This window comes from Pongo pygmaeus, chromosome 10 (assembly GCF_028885625.2).
Source record: "Pongo pygmaeus isolate AG05252 chromosome 10, NHGRI_mPonPyg2-v2.0_pri, whole genome shotgun sequence".
Classification (NCBI taxonomy): domain Eukaryota; kingdom Metazoa; phylum Chordata; class Mammalia; order Primates; family Hominidae; genus Pongo; species Pongo pygmaeus.
In genome coordinates, this window is record NC_072383.2 from 1,278,195 (window position 1) to 1,296,138 (window position 17,944).

General features: G+C 37.5%; 1 protein-coding gene across 16 annotated transcripts in view; it reads left to right on the forward strand.

The window, feature by feature from the left end:
- The window catches only part of ERC1 (ELKS/RAB6-interacting/CAST family member 1), a 511,134-nt gene that overhangs the window by 257,910 nt on the left and 235,280 nt on the right, over positions 1-17,944 (forward strand). For 12 of the 16 annotated variants that reach the window (XM_063672288.1, XM_063672287.1, XM_063672289.1 and 9 more), the window contains one exon: positions 9,013-9,144. The exons of the other annotated variants lie outside the window; for them this stretch is intronic. In XM_063672288.1, coding sequence (XP_063528358.1) covers positions 9,013-9,144 — 132 coding nt within the window. The remainder of the gene's footprint in view (positions 1-9,012; positions 9,145-17,944) is intronic. 16 annotated transcript variants of the gene reach the window in all.

The window sequence follows — 17,944 nt, forward strand, 5'->3', positions numbered from 1 at the left end:
GTCTTACAGCTGCAGTGATGTGTAGCTTGGTGTTGACAGAGCTGACATCAAGAAGTAAAGTTCTGAGAGATGTATTGGGAGTGGTATCATGGGATTTGCTGTAGAGTCCAGTCTCTCCCTGTTAATCTGCCTGAGTGAAGCTATAGTTAGGCTATCCCGACTTCTGCCCTAGTCTCTTTGAATATAGGAGTCTTCTTCTTTAAGGAGATGAGGAATTCTTTGAAAGGTCTTCCTTCTTCTCCCTCTACCAGACCCCTCAAAGCAGTCACACAAACCTCCTGACGTGAACCCTATACTCTGTGAGTGAAGTATTCTTATTTGATTTCAGCAAGTATGTGAGGCTGGCAAAAGTAGGCTTCAGTTACATAATCCAGTGGTAGGAAAAATGGTATGGGTTCGTTTTGGTGAGTGCAAATGTGGTTAATAGCAGTTGAAGTAAAACTCTAAAGATACTGCTTTCACTTTAGGTGATATGAACTATTTGAAATGATAAAGTATGTTCCTTTACTATCTCTAGATAGCCATTAAATGAGATTTATCTGACACACAGTACATTTCTAAATTTTGGGTTGCCTGAATTGTTTAAGCAGAGTAAAATAGCCAAGTTAGGGCAGGTGCATGAAATAAAACTCTCTCTCTACTTAGTCTTGTTCCCCTAGGCTGCCAATTTAATGCTTTTTTCTAATTAATGGGTGCTATAAAATGGCTTATCTCCAAACAGTACGTGTGTTAATGGCAAAAACCACAATTACTTTGGCACCAACCTAATAATTCCCCTTTGTAATTTAAAAAAAAAATTTTTTTTTTTTTTTTTTAATATTTTTTTGAGCCAGGGTCTTACTCCCTCTCCCAGGCTGGAGTGTGGTAGCATAATCTTGGCTCACTGCAACCACCACCTCCCCAATTCAGGCAGTTCTCCCTGCCTCAGCCTCCCGAGTAGCTGGGATTACAGGTGTGCACCACCACCCAGGATAATTTTTGTATTTTTAGTAGAGATGGGGTTTCACCATGTGGGCCAGGCTGGTCTGGAACTCCTGACCTCAGGTGATCCACCCACCTTGGCTTCCCAAAGTGCTGGGATTACAAGCTTAATTTTTAATTGACAAATAATAATCGTATGTATGTATGGTGATGTTTGAATACATGTATACATTGTGGAATGATCAAATCAGGGTAATTAACATATCCATCACCTCACATACTTGTCATTTCTTTGTGGTGAGAACATCTCAAATCCACTTTTTTTTTTTTTTTTTTAAATACTTTAAGTTCTGGGTTACATGTGCAGAATGTGCAGTTTTGTTACGTAGGTATACACGTGCCATGGTGATTTGCTGCACCAATCAACCCGTCACCTATGTTAGGTATTTTCTCCTAATGTTATCCCTCCCCCAGCCCCAAACCCTGCTAACAGGCCCCAGTGTGTGATATTCTCTTCCCTGTGTCCATGTGTTCTGATTGTTCAACTCCCACTTATGAGTGAGAACATGTGGCGTTTGGTTTTCTGTTCATGTGTTAGTTTGCTGAGAATTAGGGTTTCCAGCTTCATCTATGTCCCTGCAAAGGACGTGAGCTTATCCTTTTTTATGGCTGCATAGTATTCCATGGTGTATATGTGCCACATTTTCTTAATCCAGTCTATCATTGATGGACATTTAGGTTGGTTCCAAATCGTTGCTATTGTGAATAGTGCTGCAATAAACATACATGTGCATGTGCCTTTATTATAGAATGATTTATAATCCTTTGGGGTATATACCCAGTAATGGGATTGCCGGGTCAAATGGTATTTCTGGTTCTAGATCCTTGAGGAATCACCACACTGTCTTCCACAATGGTTGAACTAATTTACACTCCCACCAACAGTGTAAAAGCATTCCTGTTTTTCCACAACCTCTTCAGCATCTGTTGTTTCCTGACTTTTTTTTTTTTTTTTTTTTTTTTTTTTTGAGACTGAGTCTCATTCTGTCACCCAGGCTAGAGTGCAGTGGCGCAATCTCGGCTCACTGCAAGCTCCGCCTCCTGGGTTCATGCCATTCTCCTGCCTCAGCCTCCCGAGTAGCTGGGACTACAGGCGCCCGCCGCCACTCCCAGCTAATTTTTTTTTGTACTTTTTTTCAGTAGAGATGGGGTTTCACCATGTTAGCCAGGATGGTTTCAATCTCCTGACCTCGTGATCCGCCCACCTCAACCTCCCAGAGTGCTGGGATTACAGGCGTGAGTTTAATGATCGCCATTCTAACAGGTGTGAGATGGTATCTCATTGTGGTTTTGATTTGCATTTCTCTAATGACCAGTGATGATGAGCATTTTTTCATATGTCTGTTGCCTACATAAATGTCTCCTTTTGAGAAGTGTCTGTTCATATCCTTTGCCCATTTTTTGATGGGATTTGCTTTTTTCTTGTATATTTGTTTAAGTTCTTTGTAGATTCTGGATATTAGCCCTTTGTCAGATGGATAGATTGCAAAAATTTTCTCCCATTCTGTAGGTTGCCTGTTCACTCTGATGAAATCTACTTCTTTAAAAACAATTTTGAAATACACAGTTGTAATTTAAAATTAGACTCTGTTTTTGCCTTTTTTTTTTTTTTAACTTTTTCCCTTGTCTACTTTAAGACTAGAAGCAGTTATACTGAAAATTCGTGAGGCAACAGGAGTTTAAAGAGGGTCTTTATTCATTGGGGGCCAATAGACTCTGAGTATTTCGTTCTCATATTTCTTAAAAAAAAAAAAAGTTGATTCCCCAAACAGTCAAATGTGAGGATTCACTCAAATGTGATGACTAAGCTTATTGATAAACCTCCATTGTATATCTCTTAAAACATTTGTCCAATTTTTTTTCAGCTGAACTTTGATGATTGGCCTATCACTGAGTATTCTTGATGTTGAACTATTTATGAATACGTTGGATTACTCTAATTTGTAATCATAGTCACAAAATATTTTATTAGAATTCAAATCGTTTGCAGAGTTTATTCTGAATAATTCCTGACGTGATGCGTATCTTGCTGGTTTCACATTCAGTGAAATGCTGAGCCATATCTCAATTCTGTAGTCTCCATAATATCTGCCTTTATATTTTAGGTATGTTTGGGTTCCATTTTAATATAGTCTCATACCAACAGCTGTGTTTTTATAATTGAAGTCTTGTTAGCCTAACAGGCATTTTTCTTTGAGAAGAAATTTTGTCTTCATTGATAATCCAGTTTTGTTATACTGGAGCTACATTCTCAGGTTGTATAATACCCATCTTTCAGTTTGACTCCAAATCATCCTTACCTCCTGGCGTTCATGCCCTTGTGTAGTCCTCTCCCACACCCTGTCAGGATTGGTCTGTATGAACTGTACAAGAAGGGAGAAGTGATGGCACCCACTTCTGAAGCTAGATCACAAAAGACGTTGATGCAACTGCCTTGCGCTCCTGAATCACTTGCTCTGGTGACAGCCTCCGTGTTGTAACGACACTCAAGCAGCCCGGTGGAGAGGAACAGAGGCCTCTTGCCAATAGCTGCACCACCTTGCCAGCCATCTAAATGGAAGCAAAGGACTGAAGCCTGGTTGACATCTTGACTACCACCTCGTAAGAGACCCTGGCACCAGAACTGTTCAGCTAAGCTGCTTCTGAGTTCTTGACCCACACAAACTGTGTGAGATAATCAGTATTCACTGTTGTCTTAAGCTGCTGAGTTTTGAAGTAACTCATTAATACAACAATAAACAATGATTACAGGTATTTTATATTTTTAGTATTAAGGTGATCTACCACAGTCTGATTTTTTCCCCCCTAAATCCACAGTTTGGTTTTCTCTGTTAGAGTAATAAATGCTATTTTAAATTGTTTTATTCATATTATCACCATAGTAATTATCAGGGTTGGGTACCGTTGGAGCTTTTGTTGGTGTTTATCACCTATATAACTCATATTTGTCTGCTGACAGCCTGTAAGCTGGGAAAAGAGTTACAAATGTGTGTAAAACATGATGTGTCATATAGCCTTTTACAGATTTATTTCATATGTAAAAAACTGCTCTAACTAGTGCCACATTCTCCAGTAGAAATATAATGTGAGCCACATGTATAATTTTGAATTTCTAATAGTCTCATTAAAAAAACTAAAAGGAAACATATTAATTTTAATAATGTTTTCTTTAATCAAATATATCCAAAATATTATTTCAACATATAATCAATATGAAAATTATTAAAGAAGTGTTGTACCTCCTTTTTTTTAAGACTAAGTTTTTGAAATTTAGTGTGTGTTTATAGCACATCTCAATTTGGACTAGCCACATTTAATCACTCAGTAGCAACCTGTTGCTAGTGGCTCCTGCATTGGACAGTACAAATAGTATATTAGCTAAAGAAGAATACGTTCTTCTAAGCTAACGGCAGATTAAGAATGCCTATAAACAACAGATATGATTTTCTCAAATTAAGTGTGGCACGTCCTACCTTAATCTCTAGCTACATTTAGTTCCAGTAAGTCAACTTCCTGATTTCCAGATGCTTCAGATCCTTCAAACCTAAGGAATATAGGGATAGGAGGAATTAGGCATAGTAGATAGTATGTGTAGATTTCTTCAGCATTACAGACTCAGAATGGCTCTTACTGGCTCATAGTTTATCATGAAGGTTGGTGAATATGGATGTTTTGAAGGAGAAAATGTACTTTAGCATGTAAAGCATCTATTCCAAGCCTCGGGCTGCACATGGTATAATCACTCTTGCACTCAAGCCACCAGGAAGCACTTTCCAGGGGTGTTAGCACATCCCCTTACTTCATCAGTGTGGTCCTGAGAGCAGAAGTATGTGAAGTCTGTTGCATTTCATAATTCTCAAGTCTAATATGACATCTTATTGGCTCACTCACTTTCAAGGAAGCTAGTGATAACTGTCACTTCTTCAACTCAAAGTCTGGCATTGACAGATAAGAGATTTTTCTTTTTAAGTTTGAGATTTATCTTCAGAATCTTCAGAATTTATGGAAGAACTTACTGTGATAATATTGTCCCTTTTAAAAAATGTTGTTATTTAGAATATCCCATGGTTATCAAAAGACTTGAAAGGAATTTCTTATCATAATTCTGACCCACTTCTGTAAAATATTGCTATGAAGAAATTCATAGGACTTTTGAATAAAAAGCTGAAGAGCACAATGACGTATAATCCATACATGTTTTGTTCTCTTTACCTTTCCTTTGATCATGAGCACTGCCTGAAGATGTGTTTGCCTGGTCTGCTTTTCTCTTTTCACAGTAAACAGTTAACTTACATATTTAGATATCAGTTATCTAAACAATGACACTCGTAACTATTTCCAGAAGGTCTTTATATCCCTATTGATTTCTTTGCAGTGCAAGATACTCTTTTAACATATTTTTCAATTTGCTTTTGATTTTATATCAGAACAATATGTATTTTATATTATTTACACAAATAATACTTACATGTCTTAGAATAATAGTCACTTCTCTTATTCTTGTCTAACTCTGATTCCTCTTCCTCTGAGGTGACCACTTTCATTTCTTTTGGTTGTTTCTACTGTTGTTTATTTTTATCTTTCCAAGTGACATTTTTATATTATTGTTCTATTATTTTTCTTATTTGGGCATCGTCTGTTGACGTCTTATCATAGATGACGAGGAATTAGTGTTTTTACACAAACCAACACACACACTTCCTTCTTTCTGTCCTTCCAATATAATTATATCTAGGTCTGCATTATTAAAACTGAGGCACGTAGTATATTATGATTTACATTTTGGTTTTTCCTAGGGTACCTTAGTTTTCCTTTTTGCTTTTCCTGTCTTGGGTATCTATTCCCAGATTCCTTTCTACACCCGTAAAATTCCTCCCAATATCATTACTACTATAAAAATACATTATCCCTTACTAATTGCCCTCAGTAATCCATACATCTGCTGTTTTTCTTGGAAACATTCATTTCCTTTCTCTGCTGTCATGTGTGCTTAGTCTCTAGGTTGTGTCATGCTTGTGGTTCCCTTCACCACTCACCTATGGTAGAGCTCCTTTTTTCTGGGTCCCACATCTTCTTTCCAGGTTTACCTCTTCATTTTCATAGAGTATACCATAGTAGCTTCCTGAGAGAGTCGTTGAGTGAGATACTTTTTTGGGGGGATTTTGCATTCAACTCCCATATTTGATTGGTGGTTTAGATACAGAATTCTAGATTGGTAATCATCTTTTTTCCCTTAGAGTTTTGAAAACATTACTCAAATTGTCTTCTAGTTTCCTGTGTTGCCTTTAAAAACTCCAGTGTCTTCTGATTTTTTGATCCAACAAGTGATCATTTTTGGCCTTTCTAAAAGTTTTCAGGATGTTTTCTTTCCTCTAGTGTTCTAAACTTTAAAAAAAAGGGTATTCATATTATCATCTAAGCACTAAATGATGGATTTAATCTTTTTGCAAAAGCGAGGACAAGAAGGAATGATTATAAATATTACCTAGCAGTGCTGTTGGTCCTCTGGTATTTGTAGGACTCAAAGGCTTTCCTGTTTACTTCTTACACTGGCTCAACATTTTATTAAATTAAATAGGAGATTCAAGCTGTGGTTCGACACAAGAGAAACTTCCTTGGTTGATTTTAGCAGATCTCTCAAAATTCCAAAACAAACTGGTGCCAGATTTTACCCACTTGATAGATTAAGTAATTCTGGACTTCGTAAATGAAGGTGAGAGAGATATTTGCTGTCTTCATTCTGTTGTATTATATTATCCTAGTTTGATACAGTTGCGTTAGAGCAAATGATTCCATACTTAGCTTTACATCGAAATGTTATGTGACTTATAATATCACATAAATATTACTTATCAGCCATTTCCTTTTATTTGTAGTTTCACTTGGCTTTTGTTTTTCATCCTTATTATTGAGAAAGATTTTGAACTAGGCTTTGCCATTAATTCCAGAAATCTTTTTTTAAATAAGGCCATGAACACTGAGCTCATGTGGTAGACTCTAGTTTCACTGCTGGTTTCAAATGAAGTTATGAAATGAGTTTCATAATGAAATATTATGAAAACTTGATTCTCTGCATTATGACAAATTACTAATCATTTTCTCCCTAAAAGTTTTTTATTGGTACAGCCACAAAACTATTTTTACCCCACGCGAATGTACAAGTAAAGTTGTTTGCTTGAAATAGATTCCTGGGAAGTTATTTGGAATTAACTGTTTGAGCCTCAATTTAGATAATAGAAGCTTCTCAGGAGACTTCCAAAGAACAGTTTAAGAGTGGGATGGGATAGATTGCACAAAGACATAATACTGAATTTTCCATAAGTTGCTAATGAGAAACATTATCAACTTTATGTGTTAATAATGTTTCTTTATGCTTCTTTATACTTACAGCAATCTGTGTTTTAGAATCCCATATTAGTCCAAAATAGTCATTCTCATTCATTAGAGGGTTTGAGAAGACTGAAGTAATCATTGCATCCATCTCTTACTTCATAATCCTTCTTTTATGTTTAGTTTTCTTTGATTCTGAAGAAACCACCTTGGCCTTTGTTTTGACGGGCATCACTCCTTGTCTCTCTGCGTGGCATCCCTTTAAAAACCTCCACTGTACTCTGCTGTTCATGGCAAGTCAACAGAGGGAATGAAGAGTTCAACAAACAGCGTTTTTTTGTTTTGTTTTTTGGATACAGCTAAACTGCCCTACATAAAACAGAACCTTACTTATGGGATTAGATCACAGTATTTTATAACTGTGGAGAACCACAGTTCTTTGAGAAGAATGAAAACTTTTCTCTTAACATGAATATAACGTACATCACCAAAATGTGAATTTTTTTTCTAACTCTCATTTTTTAAAATTTAGAAAAACAAGAGAGCAAAAGATTTATCAACTGTTTATTAAGAAGAATGTTAAATAATAGATGCTGTCCTTCCAAAGTGGGGAGAAAATTCTGACTTATCTTTGACAGATTTCAAGTTCTAGATTTTTGAAGGTAAAGTTGTCAAAAAGGACTTACAAAAGTGGGCTGTGGTACAATTGAGTTTCTTAGATAAAATAAAAAATTCTTGGATATCTTTTCCTGATATGAGTATTCTGAAAATTGGAGAATGGTTTAGCAAATCTTGTTCTTTTGTTTTATGTATTTTTAAAAGGAAGCACTTTATTCTTAATCCTCTAGTTTCATAAGAAGTTAAAGAAGGAAGTGCTTATAATAACCTGAAGACTCCAGTTCTCCATCCCACTTGAACTCTTCTTCATGTTGTCTTCTTAAGATCTCTCCTATCTTATATGAACTCAACGTTCTGTAGGATTTTGTTTGACTTTCTGATAGATCAACATTCACCTCTCCAGAAGCTGTGTTTTAAACCTGTGTAGAACATCAGGGCTGGGAATTGCTTGGTTGGCTAATAAAATTGCTCATTCTTAGCCAGACCGGTCACTTTTTTCCAGTTGTCATTTTTGGTTTTCTCCTATGAGATTATGAGAAAACCATACATTCTTGAAATATTGGGATGCATCACTTGCTTTTTAATGTCTTTTAAGAAATTGTTTGCCAGCGGTTGTCTATGAAGAATATAATCTGAAAGATCATGTTGCTCACTGCACTTTTTCATCTAGGCTTAACTGCAGGAAAAGAGTGTTTTGATATTCAGTCTAATTACTATCTCATCAAAGCTGGCTTTATGCTTAGAGAGTAGTTCAAAAACAACTTGGTGCTTTTAAATAATCAAGCCCTTGCCACCTCTGCTGTCTAACACAGTTTTATTCTCTCTGTTACAGAGAGCAGATTCCTCACATTTATCTTGCTTAACTAACTTGACCCTTTGCTCTTAATACACTTCTTTGGCCTCCTTTACTTCTTTTCTTTCCTTGCTTTCTTTATTGTGTCCTCTGCGACGATATCTTGTTGACCTGGATTTGCTTCTGATGGGAAGAACATTTAATAAGCAAACAGCCCTTTCTTAATAAATAGGCTCTCCCTGGGTTAAATTTAATTAATCTACTTCACCTAGTCTTCCATCATTTTCTAGGACAGTCTCCGTAAGAAGGATGACAGGATTGAAGAGCTGGAAGAAGCACTAAGAGAAAGTGTACAGATAACTGCAGAGCGGGAAATGGTGCTAGCACAAGAGGAATCAGCCAGGACCAATGCTGAAAAACAGGTCTGCTATTTTATACAGTTCTAAGCAATGCTGCTGGTTAACCAAAAGGTAAAACACAACCAGTATAGTTTAGGTAAACTATACATATTGTATGTTTATAGGGTTTCAGAAACACTTCATAGAGGAGAAGTCCCAAGGAGTTCCTTCATAGCGGTATTAGATACAAGGATGTGGTTTCTTTTGTGTCAAGTATAGAAAGAAAGACCAACTTTATTAGCAAAGCTGAGAGAGAATTGAACATTTCGCAGAATGAGTGCCTTTCAGGGCCCTGTTCCTAGATAAATGCTTTGTCTGCTCTTTCTTAAATAAGAATTGAAATAAAGTTGTATGAGAATTGACTCATGTTAACACGGAAGTCCCTGCATTAATAACTTGGGTCTGATCCCATATGTATTTATGTAGCATGTGCTAATATATTGGACGAGGTGAAATGGAGCTTGTCTGTCTGCTACAAGACTGGGCACAACCCTGGCTTTTAAACGGAAAGAAAAAACATGAACATTTCTCTTTTTATTTATTTATTTATTTTTTATTTTATTTTATTATTATTTTTTTTGAGACGAAGTCTTGCTCTTATCCCCCAGGCTGGAGTGCGATGGTGCGATCTCAGCTCACTGCAACCTCTGCTTCCCGGGTTCAAGTGATTCTCCTACCTCAGCCTCCTGAGTAGCTGGGATTACAGGTGCCTGCCAGCACGCCCAGCTAATTTTTTGTATTTTTAGTAAAGTTGGGGTTTCACCATGTTGGCCAGGCTGGTCTCGAACTCCTGACCTCAAGTGATCCACCTGCCCCGGCCTCCCAAAGTGCTGGGATTACAGGCGTGAGCCACTGTGCCCGGCCAAAAAAAAAAAAAAGACACAAACATTTCTGACTGAAAAATGTTAATTTCAAATAGCTAATAGTTTATTCATTTCATACCCTGCCTCACTGAAGAGAAGAGTTAAGGTTGTAACAAGTTAAGGTTAACAGTGAGTATGAAGGACACAGAAACCATGCACTTGAGTCCCAGATAAGCATGTCTCAGCCTCAGAGGGATTTGCTGAAGAGTTCTGCTATGGCACTTTGTGGTGCTTGTTTTATATATATCCTGTATCTTTTAAGATCTCCATACTCTTGCTTTTGACTTTTCATTAGGAAGAATAACTACAGATGGGAAATGTGAATGGAAGAAATAGTTTTAACAAGTGAAGGTTATAATCCCAGCTCCCATTATGAGAATGTGATTTAAGATTTCAAATGTAGGCCAGGTGCGGTGGCTCACGCCTATAATCCCAGCACTTTGGGAGGCCAAGGCAGGCTGATCACTTGAGGTCAGGAGATCAAGACCATCCTGGCTAACATGGTGAAACCCCGTCTCTACTAAAAATACAAAAAATTAGCCAGGCATGGTGGCAGGTGCCTGTTGTCCCAGCTACTCGGGAGGCTGAGGCAGGAGAATGGCGTGAACCTGGGAGGCGGAGCTTGCAGTGAGCCGAGATCACGCCACTGCACTCCAGCCTGGGCGACAGAGCTAGACTCTGTCTCAAAAAAAAAGAAAAGATTTCAAATCTATCTGACACAGAGGTTCATAACACTTAATTTTGCAGTAATTGTTTCCTTTCCATTTCTTTGTGGGAGAAATATAAATGTTAAACAGGAAAAAAGTACTCAATGAGAGGGTGGCAGGAATCTTCCTGGGAACTCCTTGGTCAGACCACTGGTGTTATTTTGAGTTAAGGTAGCTATAGTAAAGAAGGGTATGTTTCCAAGGCAGACATAGCATGTGCCCCAGGGAGCCTCTTCATAGCTCTGTGAGATACAAAGATATGGTTTCTTTTGTGTCAAGTATAGAAAGACCAACCTCATTGGCAAAGCTGAGAGAGAATGAACTTTTTGCAGAATGAGTGCCTTTCAGTGCCCTGTTCCTAGATAAATACCTTGTCTGCTCTTTCTTCAAATACGTTCCTAATGCACAGTCACATAGAGCTTGGGTAGTGGAGAGCTTCAGAGAAGGGATGGTGACAGCCATTGTGTCACCCAAGAATGGGGAGGAATTTCCTTTAATCTTGATTTTACCCTTTTTATATTCTCTCCTTTATTTTTCAAATAAAGATTTTTCTTCTGCTTCGGCGTCATTATTTATTGACAAGTATTAAACATCAGAGATCATGCAGAGATTTTGGCAATTAATAATAGATCATGTCATTACGGGATATAGACTTCTGTTATGTATTTTCCTTTTTGAGGCTATTGTGTGAACTGATTATAATATGCTTTAGGGGTGTGTTTTATTTATGGTTAATAGACTTTAAGTTTTTAGGTTTACAGAAAAATTGAGCAGAAAGTACAAAGAGCTTCCATTTACTCCTTTCTCTACCTCAGTTTCCCCTATTGTTAACATGTTGGGTTAGTGTAGTATTTGTTAAAATTAATGAACCAGTTTTAATACATTGTTGTTAACTGTGTAGTCCATAGCTCAGGATTCACTTTTTATGATGCACAGTCCAATGAGTTTTGCCAAATGTATAATGACATGTATCTGCCATTACAGTATTATACAGAGTAGTTTCACTGCCCTGAAAGTGCCATGCCCCACCGATTTATTCCTCCCCCATCTCCCCAATCCGTGATCTTTTTACTGCCTCTGTAGTTTTGCCGTTTTCTTTATTAATAGTTGGAGTCAGATAGTATGTAGCATGTTCAGATTGGCTTCTTTCACTCAGCATCTGCATTTAAGGTTCTTCTTTTTGTGGCTTGATAGCTCATTTCTCTTTATCTCTGAATAATATTCCATTGTATGGATGTGCCACAGTTTGTTCATTCCTTCAGCTGTTGAAGGACATCTTGGTGCCATTCAGTTTTTGGCACTTAGGAACAAAGCTGCTGTAAACATTTACATGCAGACTTTGGTGTGGATATAAGTTTTCAGCTCATTTGGATAAATAACTGTGAGTGTGATTGCTGGATTCTGTGGTAAGATCATATGGTAAGAGTTTTGGAAAAAGCTGCCAAACGGTCTCCCAAAGTGGCTGTATATATTTTGCTTTTAATTGTATGCTTTTTTCCTTTTCTGTTTTCTTGTCTTCGCCTTTCTGCTACTCACTGCCTATCTGAAGCTGTTGCGTGAAATATTGCATGAGGCCAGTTATTTGAACTTGAAGTGGTTCAAGGTATGAAGAAATTGCTTTTCCGTTTATACTTCGAAGCCTTACAACCTTCGTCTACTGTTCTCTCCTCTCCCATTTTTTATTATTATTTTTATCGTTTCCTGTCTTTTTTTTTTTTTTTTTGAAATGGAGTCTTGCTCTGTCGCCCAGGCTGGAGTGCAATGGCGTGATCTCAGCTCACTGCAACCTCTGCCTCCTGGGTTCAAGCCATTCTCCTGCCTCAGCCTCCCAAGTAGCTGGGGCTACAGGCATGTGCCACCACACCCAGCTAATTTTTGTATTTTTAGTAGAGACGGGGTTTCACCATGTTGGCCAGGCTGGTCTTGAACTCCTGACCTCAAGTGATCCGCCCGCCTCGGCCTCTGAAAGTGCTGGGATTAACAGGTGTAAGCCACCACGCCTGGCCCATCTTTTCCTGTCTTTTAGCTCTACTATTAATTTTACTTATGTACGTTGATTGTATATACTGAGATAATCTACAAATGTTCTTTTGAAATGCCTTAAATGAGGCTTTTTTGTTTAGAAACGTTATTCTATCTTTCTCAGATTCAAAAGTTACCTGTTTCTCACTGAAATTTAGCTTCTGGGAAAGAATGACTTTTTCTGATAAAGGTAGGATATCTACATCTCTTAATTCCTCCAAGAGCAAAGTAAAATTGTATGGGAGCCAGAGCTCTTATTAAAATAAGATGTACAACCTTCCAAAGTTCCAGCAAGGAAGAACTCCTATAAGAAAACATCTCTTGATGCCTTTTCTTTATTCTCACAGGATCCCCTTACAGTTTATTTATTCCTAATACATGCTGCCCCACACTGAGCCCATGCTAGAAATTTATAGAAGTTGTGTAATAACCTAATGAAGGAAGGTGCTCCCTAACCTGTGTGAGCAAATTGAGAGATGGAAGTGAATGATCCCCACAGGGGAGAACCCAACAGCTCCATTACTTTTGCTTTGTCCCTTTCCACGTGGGGATTCTATTTCTGGAATCTTTCTCTGTTTAACTTTTGGTGGGTTTTGTGCTTTATTGAATGTGAGTGTCACTTTTCTTAAACAAGGTCTCCTAAACAAGTCTCAGAATTGCCAGGGGCTAAGGAGCAGTATGCTTAGTTCAGCTATGATGTTAGGAACTTTAAATTTTTGAATTTTCTTTTAACATTTTAAAAGAGTGATTTAAATATCTTCACTGGGCTGGGATACAGTGGCTCATGCCTGTGATCCCAGCACTTTGGGAGGCAGAAGTTGGAGGATTGCTTGAAGCCAAGAGTTGGAGACCAACCCGTACGACAATGCGAGGCCTCGTCTCTACAAAAAAAAATAAAAATTAATTAGCTGGGCATGATGGGGTATGCCTATATTCCCAGCTACTTGAGGGACTGAGGTGAGAGGATCACCTGAGCCTAGGAGTTTGAGGCTGCAGTGAGCCATGATTGTACCACTGCATCCCAGTCTGGGCAACAGAGTCAGACCCTGTCTTTAAAAATAATAATAATAACAACATATTTGCACATATGAATTTGATTTTTCTTTTAAAACCCCATTTTTAACAGTGATATTCAGTGATAAACAGTAATATTTTTTCAAATTGCCATTTTGACATTATTTGGCTTATAAAGTATAAATTCTTGATGTTTAAGGTTATAGGATTATATCTGTGGTTTGCTAGGTAATTATACATTAATGAGCATTTTTAAGGATTACATATTTTTTTGTCATTGTTAATGTATAAAGTTCTTCATTGGCCGAAAATCTCCTCTGTCATTTATGCAGCAGTTATCACCAGAATACCCAAGTTCATTTTCAGAATGAACAGTTGCCACTACAGAAGCAAAACGGGTAGAGGGGTATGTCTGTAGAAGATGACGTACACTAATAGAACTATAATTGTATTCGTTAGTCTTTCTTATTGCCTTTTTTACTTTTAGCAATTTCCAGAGTGTACAATTTATTCTTTACTTTTATAAATATAATTCTTTACTGGTCTGAATATTAAGTTATTTTTCCCTCATTGTTTATTAAATGGCAGTGATGCTCTGAAAATAAAATTATACTTTCACTTGTACCTTTTTCCCTGCTAACATTTAAAAAATATCTTGTGCTTTTCCAAATGCCACATTAAGCACTGAAAATGAAAAGGTAATAGATACAGCCTCTGTCTTCAAGAAGCTTGTAGTTTATTGGGAAAGACTGAAGAATGAACTTATAATTATGGTTCTGTTTGATAACTACCATGGTAGAGGTCTTAATACAGAGCTTGAAGAATAGAGGAAGAGAGGCAAGCCTGAAATCCAGATTTGGGAGGTCTACAGAAGGCTTCCTGGAGAAGATGTCTGTGTGTGAATTAAAAAATTAGCCGGGCATGGTGGCGGGTACCTGTAGTCACAGCTACTCGGGAGGCTGAGGCAGGAGAATGGCGTGAACCTGGGAGGCGGAGTTTGCAGTGAGCTGAGATTGTACCACTGCACTCCAGCCCAGGCGACAGAGCGAGACTCTGTATATAAAAAAAGGAAAGAATTAGGCAAAGAAGTGAAAGATGTTCAACGTATTCCATGTAGAGGGAACAGAAGTGAAAGCTGGAAGCGTCTAGGAAACCAAGTTGTGGTTAGTAGCTACAGCTGAGTGTAAACAGGAATGGCAAGAACTATGTAAAGAAGAGAAGAAGATGAGAGAGTAAGAGAGATCCTTTGTACAGGTGTGCACAGTCAGATCGTGCTGAATGAAGCATGTTCAAGCTTATGTTCAGGGAAGTAGAGAACCTTTGAACAAAGAACAATAATTATTAGTTTACTTGCTCATTCATTCATTCAACAGATCTTTATAACTTATTCAGTGGGTGCTGTGGTAGTCCTGGATAATACATGCTGATAAACAAAGTAGCTGTAGTTTCATGCCCGAGACCTTACAGTTCAGATAGGGACACAGACACTAACCCAACAGATAACATTTAATTACTAGTTATGACAAAGGAACAGGTTTTCAGAAATACACAATAATTTCTTGAAAGTCGGAGGGTTAGCATCTATTTTAGATTAAGTGCTCAGAGAGGGTCCTCTGTGAAAGTAGCTTTGTCCTGAGCCTAGAAGGCTAAGAATAAGCTTACCATGTGACAAGTGGGACAGAAGCAGCAATCATAATGGTAATAAGGTGGAGAAGAGCTGAACATGTCTAAGGAAGACTAATATAACTGGCGGGCAAGAACGGTGCAAGCTATGCAGGGCCTTTTATATAAGCCATGGCAGAAGTTTGTGCTTCATAAGAGGGATGGAAGCCATTGAAGAGTTTTAAAGAGGGCGTGACATCATCTGATTGATGTTTTTAAAAGATCATTCTGGGTGTTGGGTGGAGGATGAATTAGAGGGGGTAAGATTGGAAGCAGGAGGATCAGATGGGCTATTAAAGTAGCCTAGGCTGGATGTCTTCTAACTGAAGTATGCACACACCTGAAAGTGCATGAACACTTTCCCAAAAGGCACATGGACACAGGCTCTCAGCCTCTAAACATATGTATCCCTGAAATTGATCTGCTCAAAAAGCACCTAAGGTGTGCAGATTCTCCTTTTTCATTTTCCCCTTCACGGTTCTGCACCCCTCACTTTACAACTCTCCTGACTCTTACTATCTTCTATTCCTCAGAGGTGAAAAAATTTTGGAATGTTAACAAAGGGACAATTCAGCATATTGGTGTTAAGATAATGGATGAGTCCGTCAGGTTGTTTTCAACAGAATTGAAATAAAACCTAATTAAGTTGCCAGTTGGTAGATTATTATAAATAATTTTCGATGACACATTACTATCTGGTTTGGGGCGTGTGTTTCTGAAGGAATGCAAAGAGTTGAGTTATATTGCCACAACAAAACTCCTTCCATTCCTATCCATTTATATGATGAAGGTTTCTTAGTGCTTACATCTATAAAAGTGAAACATACCAATAGAATTGATGCTGAACCCTTATCTTCCTTTTTTTTTTTGAGATGGAGTCTCACTTCTTCACCCACACTGGAGTGCAGTGGTGGGATCTTGGCTCACTGCAACCTCCACCTCCCGGGTTCAAGCGATTCTCGTGCCTCAGCTTCCCAAGTAGCTGGGACTAAAGGTACCCACCATCATGCCTGGCTAATTTTTTTGCATTTTTATTAGAGACGAGATTTCATCATGTTGGCCAGGCTGGTCTCAAACTCCTGACCTCAGGTGACCCGCCCGCCTCTGCCTCCCAAAGTGCTGGGATTACAGGTGTGAGCCACTGTGCCCGGTCTGAACCTTTACCTTTCTATTAATAGTAATATTAACAAGGGATATCTAAACTAATAAAATTATAAAAGTCCCATTAATCTCATTAAGATAAATATGTTTAATAAGATACATTTTAATTAAAATGTATTCATGTATAATAATTATTTTCTTATAATATTTAATATATATATTGGTTTTGATTGATACTATATAACTAGTGATTCTAATGATAACTCAGTCCACAAGAATTCTTAAGGGTTATGACCACAGGAAAATATTAAAATATCTAAACTTACATAAATATTTTTATTGAGAAAAGTACGAGAAAAGATCCATGCAAGCCGTCTAGCACAAAGTAAATTACATTAGTATAAAATTCTAAGGCGAAGTAGAATGGAAACAAGGTCAAAGAGAAAAAGGAACATGTAAATAATAATTTGTCCTTACAGTTTTTGAATAGATGATGATGGATATCAAGTATGGTATTTGTATTTTATTGGATACTTCCTTTTCTTTAAAAAAGTGATACTTTTTTAAAAAACAGTCTTTAATACCCAAGAAATTAAATCTTTGCAACTCTTTAAACTTTCGATGTAAAAAATTTGTATATCAAGTTAAAATCATTCTGTCTCAGTATGTTTGTGAGCAGAAAAAAAGAAGTATAAAAAGATACATTTTAAAAATCATAGTTGTGTAAACTCTTTTAGGAGGTATACAGGCAAAAACGTGTAGAGAGACTCTTGGTCTACGCATGAGGTTGGGCAGATCAGGCAATAGCTGAAGAGATTCCACAGTGACAGTGGATATAAAGAGAAATAGATAAATTTAAAACGTCTTTTGGAAATAGAGCTAAAAGGATTTGGTGAATTACATGTATGGATAAAGGATAGAAGAGAAAACAAAGATGGCCATTGGATTTCTGGTTGGCCAACTGGGAGAATAGTGGTATAATTTTTTGAGATGAGAAAGCCTGAGGGAAAAATTTGAGGATAAGAAGCAAGACATGGTATTAAAGAAATGTTAGCTACATTATCGTCAGTTTTAGAATTGTTATCACATTAGATATTTTTATTATTTATTTAGAGATGAGTTCTCGATATGTTATCCAGGCTGGACTGTGGTAGCTATTTACAGGCATGATTGTACATACTATGGCCTCGAAATCCTGCGCTCAGGCTACCTTTCCACATAGCTTGGACTGGGTGCGTGCACAATTTATATTTTTAGCCCAGTTTTCTCTTCTGAGATCCAAACTTATGAAATAGACAGCAGCCCATTTCATATCTGTACACCAATATTTCCTTGATATCTCAACCAGAAACTAAGTTCAGTCTTTTGATTCTTACCTTCCAACCAGTTTTTCCCCAGGCTTGCTCATCTCATCTGGACTTCTTTGTAATCTTACAAAGCTGGAAGTGGGCTTAC